This window comes from Euleptes europaea, chromosome 11 (genome assembly GCF_029931775.1).
Source record: "Euleptes europaea isolate rEulEur1 chromosome 11, rEulEur1.hap1, whole genome shotgun sequence".
Lineage (NCBI taxonomy): Eukaryota > Metazoa > Chordata > Lepidosauria > Squamata > Sphaerodactylidae > Euleptes > Euleptes europaea.
In genome coordinates this window covers 67975382-67987831 of record NC_079322.1, presented here as the reverse complement: position 1 = coordinate 67987831, position 12450 = coordinate 67975382, and the positions used below count along the sequence as shown (strand labels likewise).

Here is a 12450-nt window from a genome sequence, read left to right as displayed (position 1 = left end):
CACCTCTTCCATAGTTGGCTTGGGGGGTGGGGGGCACCAGAAACAAGGACCCAGCCTATTTGGGATTTTTTTTTTTTAAGAGCACATCTGTTTCTCTCACACAAATGCTAAAATGGCCACAGCAGAGCTTTTAGGTCTCTAACAGTGCATTCCTAAGGAAAGTTACTCCAGTCTAAGCCCATTCATGTCAATGGGCTTAGACTGGAGTAACTCTCCTTAGGAATGCACTGTTAATGAGTAGAGGTTCCTCATGCTATACAGGAGTCAGGATATCTGACCTTGTGGTTGCACTTTAGTAGATTTATTTATTTTTATTTATTTCATTTATAACCTGCCATTCTCCCCAAGCGGAATGCTAAGTGGCCTACATTATTTCCCTTTCCTCCATTTTATCCTCACAACAACCCTGTGAGGTAGATTAGGTGGAGAGTGTGTGACTGGCCCAAGGTCATCCAGTAACCTTCCATGGCAGAAGTCAGGATTTGAATGTGGGTCTCCTAAATCCTAGCATGACATTCTGACTAGTGTACCCAACAGGTATTTCCCCAGCAATGTGCTATAATTTGTACCTGGAAAAAATATGATTCTTCCCTCAGATTGCTTTATCTATGGATTTATGCTTTCTTAGGAGAATGCAGTTGAGCTTCACAAGCAGATGGTTCCAGTAAAATCGATGCAACGCATTCCCCCTCAAGCCTTCACCATATGATAAACCTTTTAAAAAGTTTCCTCAGTAGTTACACATTCTCCTCTGTCCTGCTCCCCAGGTACACCCCCTCTGCCATACTGGTCTCCTGTCTATCCTTCTCCCCTGCTGTTCTACCCCATCCCCTCTCATCCCCCCATCCCCATGTCCATTCAGCTGTGGGGAGTAGCTGAGGCAGCGGCTCTCAGTCTCCTTCCACTGCTCACATGCAGTACTGTCTCCTCTAGTTTTCTTGGCGGGCCAATGGAAGCATGTTGTCAGCACTAGAAGAAACAATGTTTGACTATTGGGGGGGATTATAATCCCCCTCTTTTTATCTTTTCGGATTTTTCTGCAAACCTGGTGGGGGTCCCCCAAGTTTGCTGGGTTAAAAACCTCCCTTCTGTCTACATGGCCCCAATCTGCAGATGTAAGCATCTACCGAAGGCCCATGTGGACTATTAGATATATTGATGATGACAATTAGAGAGCTAGGGATTTGAGCTCTTTCGATGTGGAGTTAGAATATGATTTTGAAAACATATACCTATGGGATCCTGAACGGATTAGCACTTCTTTTTAGGAGCACACAGAGCAGAAGCACACACATGTAGAATTGGGCTGAAGTTGAGAGTTGGGGCTGGCCACCAGGATTTTGAGGAATTACTGATTTTGCATTCCCTTCTTTGAAGGCCCTTCTACAAATGCCGCAGCCCTTCCTAGTGAGGAAGGTTGGCTACTGCCTACTCCCACAAGAACCATCCCTTACCTTGGAAAGCCTGTCAGGGACTTCTCCCACCAGGGACTGTTGAGCAATAATTGAGCCATTTCCTTTCTTTTAACACTGTAGAATAATTTTACTCCATTTACTTTTTAGTATAATGAAAATCACAAGGAATATTCAATTACATTGAAAGGCTAAAAAGAACAATTGTCGTATAGTGCAACATATTGTGTCAAAATACTTGTTTTATTCCTGCGACTATGATGAGTGCAAATATGTTCCAGACGGATGGGCAACCTTCTCTCTAAAGCTGGGGGGGTGGGGAAGCCATTAAACTACGATCTTACAGCAGATTGTTTTGATCTATTTCCAATAGAACTATCCACACGATGAGTCTCTTTTTACTGTTACATGAGTAATAAGTATTTCTAGCCTGATCTTGTCGGCTCTCGGAAGTAGGGTTGGAGTTGTCCTGGGATTACAACTGATCTCCAGATGACAGAGATCAGTTCTCCTGGAGAAAATGGTTGCCTTGGACTCGGAGGATGAGCTTTATGGCATTTTACCATGCTGAAGTCCCTCCCCTCTCCAAACCCCACCCTCCCTAGTCTCCATTTCCCAAGCAGGCATTGGCATGATCCAAAGTGGCTTACAACATCCTCCCATTTTCTCATCATAACAATGGCAAGCAGCCTCTGAGCATGCTAAAAAGGTTTAGATTTTAAAACCGAGCATTCTAATTTGGCTCAGTTTTTAAATTCATAATCATAATCGATTTAAAAGCAGCCTTGTCCTTTCCTTCCTACCTCCCCCCCCCCAAAAAAAAACCTTTTGAAGGAATGCTCCTGCCCAGTAGGAAAATGTTTGGGGGGGGGGACCACTTTCATAGACAAGCTTAATAGAATCTTTTAAAATAAATGCTGACAGAAGATCCCAGTGTCCCTACCCACTTTAAACATTTTTACAATAAAAATCTCTTACAGGAATTTACCTGTTCTCCTGGGCAATTTAAAAGTAATCTACAATTAAAAAAAAACAACTCACAATATTCGCAGTTTAAATTGCAAGCGAAAGATCATTATCATACAAATTATGTGAGTTTGTATATCAAGCTTTGTATTTTGTCTCCACTGCTATTAAAAAAAAAATCCTTTTATCTGGTTTATGGATGGTTGGTTGCCTTTTCCAGCATTCCCACACTAAAAACATCTCCAGTTTTTATCTGCACTGGCCTATTGTAAGTCAATTTGGCTAATTCCTTTGGGTCCCCATGTTTGATTTTCATCATGCAAATAGACTCTTTAACGCCCCCCTTTTGAGAAAGCTTGCAGAAGAACGACATAACTATTTGATACTTTTGTGCTTTCTTTTATATACTTCTATTTTTTACAATATGATCTTCCATTATCAAGACTCACCAATGTAGGTTTTCAGGATTATGCAATTGAAAGGAATATATAAAACCCAAACAGCAGGCAGGAGAGTTTGCAATGACTGGAAAGGCGCTACGCGCTACGCACAGCTGGCAGCCATGACATCCAATTTGTGAGATTCCTGCCTGCAACAATTTTTGCTGTGCAGTAAACAGCTGGAAAATGTGGCTGTCTTCGGGCTGAATGGTAACATTCTCTGGAGGGAAAACAAGAGTTATGCAGGCAGTAGAAGTCATATGCATGTAACATGCATATCACATATTAATAAATAACCAGAAAAACCTGGTACAGAGGCAAGACCGTTCTCCATAAATATTTTTTTTTTAAAACCTGGAAGTGAATGTGAAGAGGGCCGGCTTATCAGAATCTGCAGCACCATCTAGTGATATTTATGAAGGGTGTCTGTGAGAAGACCGTTCTGTCAACGAATAACAATACTGCTCTGAGATACATTTTTTGTGCTTAACACTACTTAACACAATGCAAGGAAATCATAAAATCACCATGTTGCAAGGCAATGCTTTACAATCGGCCATGGTGAATTATTTTTCCTGAATCATTTCTTTTTTAAATTCTGCTAGAAAGGGCTCAGCCAACAATCTGATAGAACAGAAGCGAGCAATAGGCTCCTAAATTGCATTGTTAGCCAACAGGATGGACTTTGTTCTGCTACTAAAGGAGGGGGGGAGAATTAGGACATTCAGAAAAGTAGGAGGATAGGTTGGATATGCCAATACAAACAATGGGATTTGTCCTCTGGAGTGCCACAGAGTTCTGTTCTCTCACCTGTGCTATATCTGCCTATATAGATATATGAGGCCATTGAATAAGATTGCCCACAGCCTTGGAAATGTGCAGCCTACAGGTGCACCTTTCTTAGTTCTGAACCAGTGCTTAGATATCGTGGTCAGGTGGCTAAGGCAGAACAAGCTGAACTTGAATCCAGAGAGAAGCCAGAGGTAATTCTGGTCGGGAAGGCTGATTTTCTAGGTATCCTGAGGGAAACTTTGGAGGGAACCAGCTACTAGATGGGTCAATTAGTCTTTTGAGCCAGCATGGTATAGTGGTTAAGAGCGGTGGAGTCTGATCTGGAGAACCAGGTTTGATTCCCCACTCCTCCACATGAGCAGCGGAGGCTAATCTGGTGAACTGGGTTGGTTTCCCCATTCCTACACACGAAAACAGCTGGGTGACCTTGGGCCAGTGATGCTCTCTCAGCCTCACCTACCTCACAGGGTGTCTGTTGTGGGGAGGGGAAGGTAATTGTAAGCTGGTTTGATTCTGCCTTAATTGGTAGAGAAAGTCAGAATATAAAAACCAACTCCTCTTCTTCTTTTGCCCATATACCCAGGTCAAACAACCGATTTGCAAATCAGGACGGCTATGGACCTCCACCAGAGCTTCCTGTGGCTTCACCCTGCCCAGACATAGTTCACCCCTTGTCCTGGATGGAGTGCAGTCTACTTTTGTAGATCAGGGTAAAATCTGCTCTGCAGAAAGGACCCAGGCCTTGCTGTTTGAAAAGCAGGTTGGTGCAGTGGTCAAGAGTGCCTTCTGTCAGCTGCACCAGGTTCACCAACTGTCTCCTTTTTTAGACTCAGCCAATCTGGCCACCCTGATCCATGCTTTTGTAACTTCACTGCTGGATTACTGTAATGCATTCTAGATTGGGCTGTCCTTGCAGACAAGAAACTGCAACTGGTCCAGAAAAGAGCATCTCAGTTATTGTCAGGGGTGACCCAATAGGAACTTATTTTGAAACAACTACATTGGCTGTTAGTTTGTGTCTAAGTTCAAAGGGTGATTCAAAACAATTAAAAGGGAAGTATTTCTTCACACAACGCAGTTAAATTGTGGAATTCCCTGCCCCAGGATGTGGTGATGGCTGCCAACTTGGAAGGTTTTAAGAGGCGAGTGGACATGTTCATGGAGGAGAGGGATGTTTATGGTTAATAGTCATAGTCTTGATGCATACCTATTCTCTCTAGTATCAGAGGAGCATGCCTATTATATTAGGTGCTTTGGAACATAGGCAGGACAATGATGGTGCAGTCGTCTTGTTTGTGGGCTTTCTAGAGGCACCTGGTTGGCCTCTGTGTGAACAGACTACTGGACTTGATGGGCCTTGGTCTGATCCAGCATGACCTTTTTTATGTTCTTCTGTTCAAGGTCCTAGTTAGGACCTTTAATGGCTTGGTGCCCACTTACCTCAAGGATAGTGTCCTCCCATGTGTTCCTCTGCGCCAGCTAGTCTTTAGGATGCCACCTGTTGGTGGTTTCCCCATTCAGGGGGGCCCACCTGGCATCAACCAGAGCCTGGGGCCTTTTCTATTACAGCTCCTACTCTGTGGAGTGGGCTCCCTGAAGGTGTGAGGGGAATCCCTTCACTGGATGTCTTTTGAAGGCACTGCAAGGCTTGCTTGTTTGCCAGGGCTTTTGATGGAGTAAGAACAGGATGGAAGTGAGGGAGGCATTGGGGTTTGTATTTTGTTTGATCTTAACTTGTAATGTTTTAAGCATTACCTGTATGTGGCCTTGAATGAAGAGGAAAGGCAGGGTATACACATTTTAATACATAAATAAATAAATTTGGGTCTTAGTATTAAAGACAAGCAAGTATTAAAGTATCAGTATTAAAGGCAACCAAGATCAAGTTAATTCATGCCATCGTATTCACCATTACTATGTATGGGTGTGAAAGCTGGACAATGAAGAAAGCTGTTAGGAAGAAAGTAGATTCCTTTGAAATGTGGTGTTGGAGGAGAGTGTTATGGATACTGTGGACTGCCCAAAAAACAAATCAGTGGGTTATAGATCAAATCAAGCCTGAACTGACCCTAGATGCTAAAATGACTAAACTGAGGTTGTTGTACTTTGGTCACATTATGAAAGGACAAGAGTCACTGGAAAAGACAGTCATGCTAGGAAAAGTTGAGGGCAGCAGGAAAAGAGGAAGACCCAACAAGAGATGGATTGACTCTATAAAGGGAGCCACGGCCCTCAATTTGCAAGATCTGAGGAAGGCTGTCAAAGATAGGACATTTTGGAGGACTTTCATTCATAGGGTCACCATGAGTAGGAAGCAACTTGACGGCACTTAACACACACACATTAAAGACCAGGGTAAGTCCACACTGGTGTGTAAAATTGGCTAAAGATAGCACCCCAAAGTTGCTTGTCTAATGTACACAAGGTAACAATTTTGACATCACCTCCAAGGAGAGACTTGTATGGGTATGGCTGGAGCTCCACCTCCAACCTTGAGCTGGTCCTTTCTTTCACTGCCTCCAGCACATGTGTATTCATTGGTTCGATGTCTCTGCAAGACGGAGGCTCTCTTCAGTCACCATGGCGAATGTTTCCTTTTCAGGAAGTCCAACAACACTGATTTCAGCATGAACCTTTGTGAGTCACACATCACTTCTTGAGATGCTGGGAAGTAATTTTGCAGCTTTTTATCAGGAAAATGATAAAGAAACAATCATTTTCAGCTAAGCAGCTAGAGAGAGAAAAATATCCCACATGGAGATCTGTCAATAAAGGGTTTTTGGAAGTAAACAAGAGATATTTCCTTACTGGAACCGTTTTCATCAACTCCCATAACCACAGGCAAGCTATATTAATTTCAGTAATCAATATACAATAATACACAGTACTGCAAGGGTAATGCACAATTAATTATTTGCATTAACTGCCAATGATGTTTATTTAGATATACCTATTTTAATATTAAAGACATGTAGCCAGCTTGAATGTCACAATAAATTCAAGCCTCAGACTCCAAGGATTTATAATTTGGTTTAGAGGATAAGCACAAATCAGTTTGTTGATTTTGACATAAAAGCAAGTTCACCCACCCCTCCATTCCTTTTCCCCCTCCTTTCCCCTATTTTCCTGCCGTTTTTCCTTTTCCTAGTTCCTTCTCCATCCCCGTTGCCTGCCAGTCCTTGGGCCGGTGGGCTTCTTGGAGGGTACTAGCCTTTCTGATTTCAACCTTTGGCCAATCTCCTTGGCAAGGCATATATTTATGGGAGCCAGTGTTGAGTTTGGGCATCATCTATAACAATTGGGTCATATTTTTAAAGTTTCTATTCAATGTTTTAATGCTGATGTATTTTTTTATGAATCACTGTATTTATCCTGATGGAAGCGGCCCTGAGAACCAGCAGTGCCGGGGAAGGTGGGGTATAAATTTAATAATAAATAAGTGAATAAATGATTTGCTTAGAAAGTTAAAAAGGAGGAAACTGAAGCATGCAAGGAAAGGAGTGCACAAACTCATAGCATGTTCCCAGTCCTTTATGCCTCTAATATTGAAAGATGCATACATGAGCAAACAGAAGAAAATCCTAATTTAAAAATCCATACTACTGGATTTTCTTTCCAAGCATTATTAATTTACAGCATGGAGAAAGCTTGGGCATTAAAAGTCAAACAAAGGATTTGTGATGTAGATTACCAGATTACATATCCTGTGGCACCTAAACTTTGTTCACTTTTAAGATTGGATCTAAACTTTCCAGTAGTTAAAAAAGTGAGCAAGTGATTTAAAAATCTGAAGTGTACCAAAATATAGGAAGCTTCTACATTAGCAAACTTTAGCATTTTGCTATCAGCAATCTTTGAGAGTTGTTATGAACAATTCACTTCAAATGAGGAACTGTGTCCTTGTGGTGCAGGAGTAGGATTGCCAGCTCTGGGTTGGGAAATACCTGGAGATTTGGGAGGTGCCTAAGGAGGGCAGGGCTTGGGGAAGGGAGGGACTTCAATGGGTTACAATGCCCTACAGTCCACCTTCCAAAGTGGCCATTTTCTCCGCATAAACTTGTTTGTCACCTGGAGATCAGCTGTAATCCCCTAAGCAGACAACCCTATGCAGGAGGGATAGAGGTTGTAGCCCATGTGTTCTTTTGTAGCTAATATAAAGGAGTTAGAGATTAAGTGGACTCTGATCTGGAGAACCGGGTTGGATTCCCCACTCCTCCACGAGCGGTGGAGGCTAATCTGGTGAACTGGAGTTGTTTCCCCACTCCTACACATGAAGCCAGCTGGGTGACCCTGGTTACAGCTCTCTTGGAGCTCTCTCAGCCCCACCTACCTCACAGGGTGTCTGTTGTGGGGAGGGGAAGGTGATTGTAAGCTGGTTTGAGTCTCTCTTAGGTGGTAGAGAAAGTCAGCATATAAAAATGAACTCCCCCCCTCGTTTCCCTGGCTAGGGAAAATGTACATATTATTGACAGAACAGCTATCTTTTTACACGTAGTCTTTGAGAGTAGATCCTGGGTGTTGAAAAAACTGTTATGTAAATATGTACACATGCTATAATTTGTTTTAATGACTATTACAGAAAGAGGTCTGTTGACCATATCTATTGCTGACTTGTTGGAGAACTACAAAAAGTACTCCCAGGCCTCCAAGCCACAGCATAGAGGATTGGGAACGTTGTGTTCAAACCAAACCCGGGTCTCTGCATGAAGAAACAGGCAATACAAAACAAAGATTTCCATATGAATCATTTATTGAATAAATACATGCAATTGCAGAATTATTTGAGCAAAAAAAAAAAGGTACTCTTTTCCTTTCACCAGCTGCTGCAGGTCTGCTAAAGGAAGGGTTCAAAACACAAAGACTCAGGTAACACACTGACTTGGTGTTTGGAATACAGTAGCTCCAAATGCTGCTTTCTTCACCAGCAAAAAAACACTGCACCGAACAGTTTCAACAGCACATAACAGAAAAAGAAGGGTAAATACAGAATATAAAAGCTCAGGCTTAAACACAAATTGTTAAGCTTTCCTTTTTTAAGGCACAGGATTAAAACAAAACAAAATGGAAAGCCAGTCTGATGACATTCAATCTTTCATTTACTGAAGGTCACCATCCTTCCTCATAATTCCTCTCTGAACCACCATGAAACTGCATGCAGTTTCTGACTTCCAAAGAAAGAAAGTGCATTTCTTTTTCTAGTTTAGGGTCCAGATTTTCACGAGCACTCCCCCCTCTTCTTTTGGGAGCAAACCCAGGGGACTTCTCCCATTACATAAAACCTATTTTTGTGTCCATTATTTATCACTCCACGTCTCTCTCGTGCAGGCCTGCATGTGTTGAAAAGGGACCTGACAATGGCAACATACTAGGGGAGGTTACTGACAACGTGGACTTGAATAATGGACTGAAAACGTTTCCCAGCATTACGTAGTCGTGGTGCCTGCCACCCCTAAAATATTTCAACTAAAAGAAGTCCTATCCTCACACTCAAGATTCTACAGATGCTTAAAGCAGTCACTTTCCAGGTTTTGAAAGGACTCTTCAAAAATAATTGTTTTTAATGTGGAACCCTCTTTCCAATTTCAACCTCTGACCCAAAAGACTGGGGTAGACACAGGAACACATAGCAGCCTCCTCCCTTCCTGGGCTCTCGTGTTATTGGAACACAAATAACCATTTAGGAATTGTATCTTGCCACGCCCTCTGTGACTAATGGCCGTTTCGCCCACGCTGGAACAGTGGGCTAGCTGCTTCCATCCCCATTTTCTGCATCTTCTGTTTTCTGATCTGTTGTAAAAGGCTCTGTAGAACAAGATCTTAAATTACAGTGGCTCTCACTCTTTGCTGGAGTTCACTGACAGGTGATCACATCACACAGCGGAGGTATGCATGCGTCAGTTAAGAATACATAGGGACCATGTTAACCATTCTTTACGTTAGGATTAGCTTTTTCTATAGAGCCACAGACTAAAATCCCAGGGAAGTTTCGGAAGTCTGCCCAGTGAAGCCTTAAGCAACCATTTTTAAAACCCAAAAACACACTGATATAAGGGGCAGTGGAGTGTCTCTGTGTGTATATATATACACACACACAGATAGATGTGTCATGTTGAAGTACAGCTCAACAAATGAAAATGAATTTGTTTTTAGAACTCGGCATGAATAGTGCTACATTTACAAGAGGCACTTTGGTTTACTCAGTGGTGGAAAGGGAACAATGGAAACCTCTTCTGTGCAAGCTCAACTAAACAGCGCCTTGTGCGGGAGAAGTTCCTGCTATGGATTGTACCAATTGTCTAGGCTACGATTAAGGTTCTCCAAGTTTAGTTATAAAGCTAGTATTCCAGAAGTTTACTCATAACTGTTGTGGCCAGAAGTCATTCTAAGATTCTCATTTTTTGTGACTTTTTTAAAGCAATTGTTTGTTTACCCAAGGTGGTGAAACTGCTACCCACTGATGAACTTGCCCCATCTCTTGGGTTAAAAACAGGTGTACATTTTTGTTAAATGTATCTGAGAAAGCTTTCAGAAAATAAAGAAAGAAAAGTAGATATAATCAGTGTCCCATTGATTCCATTCTGAAAACGACAACGAATTTTTAAAAAATCATGCTCAAAACACTATCAGGTGTTTTCCTGCAAGCTGTTCTTGCATTTCCCAGGTCTGTAAAATCAGATGAGGAGAAAAGAAAAATACCCAACACTGATTAGAACATAAACTTAGAACATAAACTTGATTTAAAATGGCTCTCTCGCTTTCTATAGTGCATTAACAACATTCAGAAGTAATACATTCCAGGTTAAAGGATGGTTCAATGCAGTTTGTCAAAAAAAAAAAGATTTTCTGTCCGCTCAGCCTCCAGAGACAGAGTCTTTATTGGTGGCATTCATGTGAATTACTTCGGTGCTGGTCCTTGCAGCAGAATATAGTGGTGGTTAAAAGGAACGTGACTGACTTCAATGAGTCAGACCCAAAACAGAGGTACTGCTCCAAACAGTACAATCGGCAGCACTGAAGCAACTGTGGAAACAGTCAGCACAAAGCTAGCTTTCTATAATTTGAGCTCCCCAATTTAACAAGAGACATTTGGCATTTTAGGAGATTAATCGCAAATGTGCTCAGACCCAGTTTTCATACCTGTAGCAAATCGATACCACCACAATTACTAGATTACTGGGGTGACTTATCAGGCCCTAATTTTTAATACACACAAATCCCATCTTTATCCTTCTTTTGCATAGACAAATTTCTGGTAGTATTGGTTGGGTAAATAAATTGTAACATGAAACGATGACTGTAAAAGTGCATAACAAAACAATGTATTACACTGTTCTTCACTTTTGCATCATAAGAGATCCCAGATCCATAGTGATTTCAGGATCTCGTCAACCGTTGTTTTATACAGTATTTATAAATACATTTCAGTTTTATTTCCTTATAATACTATATGAATTTGTGACTTATATGAATAATCTGAATGGACTTCCAAGAACACATTTCTATATAAATATTAAAAAGTTAATATTCTGTACTCTCCTCTTTTGCAAGCCGTTAAGGCAAGAAATATATGGGGTAACCATTTCATTAATTTCTCCAAGATTAGAAAAAAAGAAACAGATAACATTAGTAATTTTAAGACCATCTTGCTGCAAAGGCGCTCCCCCACACCAGTTTGTCTTAAATTTGTAGCATGCATTTAGAAGAGAATATCTAGTTTGCTTTGATATTTTCTTCTGCCTTCAAATCACTGAGGAAGAACGATAAAAAAATAGTTTCTGTCTACATGGCAGACTCCTCGGGGTGATACAAGACAAGAGAGGCAAAACAGGGGAACACTGTCTTTTCACTTCTGCCGAGGGTACAAGTGCCATAAAAGGTTCCACCGAAACAAATGGTTACTCTATAGCCCCTATTGCACATTAAAATAGCTGTAACAAATGAAGAAAAGAAGGTTCAATAATTAAGCTGACAAATCTACAAAAAATGTCCAGGTGTTATAAAACTGTTGAGGGGTGGGTGTCTATTAACTAAAAGTTATAAAAATAATATTGTTACATCTGTGTTAACAATGTGGATAAAATATATAAAGGCTGGCAAAAAAAGTATGCTAAACAGGATCTTCCGGCATCCAAAACTGCCTAAGGTGCGATGTGCGGCTTTGTACCATCTTCTGTCAAATCATACCTACAAGGTGAACAACGACAAAAAAAGAGCAAGCAAGTTTTACTGACCTCGTCAGACATCATTAAAATGGAAGGATGGGTCACTGGGACTGTACTTACCACTGGGTGCAACCTTTGGCGAGTTCTTCAAAAGCCAGCGGTATCAATACCTGTTTGAGAAACCGAGAAGCAAAAATAAGACCGGGGGGGGGGGGGGATGTAGGCGCGCCAGTGGGAGTAATTCAGAGCAGGTGAACCTGGGCTGCTGGGGATGTGACCAAAACACATCCCAACCCCCCAAAAACCTTGATATGGAAACCATCATGAATGTGCAGACCTAATTTCAAAAGCTGCTGATCCATGCGGAGGACAAACCTGGGCAGGAGGATGCGTGCTGACAGTTTTGCTGTGTGGGCGGCTCCTGCTCCTACCCTGCCTGCCCACACTGCTGCCCTTCTGACAGCCAGCAAGCTACAACTCCCCCTCCTTCCCACCCATCTGCCTGCAGTGCCTTCAACTAGGGCTGCCTCATTTTTCTCCTGGGGGGGGGGACCACAGCTCTTGCTCCTTCCCACCCTTCTGCTGCCTAGCAAGGGAGCAAGCTCTGACTCCCCTCCAACCTGGCTGCCCACCTGCCTGCTGCTTCACTGCCTCACTAGGCCGTGGCACGGTGGGACG

The 12450-nt window shown here is 42.1% G+C and overlaps 1 protein-coding gene across 1 annotated transcript in view; it reads right to left on the bottom strand.

Annotated features, from left to right (window-relative positions):
- Positions 1-11708: 11708 nt before the first annotated feature.
- ESYT2 (extended synaptotagmin 2) overlaps positions 11709-12450 on the bottom strand; it is a 79451-nt gene continuing 78709 nt past the window's right edge. Inside the window, exons 23-24 of the mRNA XM_056857315.1 lie at positions 11893-11942; positions 11709-11794 (exon numbers count right to left, since the gene is read on the bottom strand). Of these exons, the coding sequence (XP_056713293.1) occupies positions 11749-11794; positions 11893-11942 (96 nt within the window). The 3' untranslated portion in view covers positions 11709-11748. The remainder of the gene's footprint in view (positions 11795-11892; positions 11943-12450) is intronic.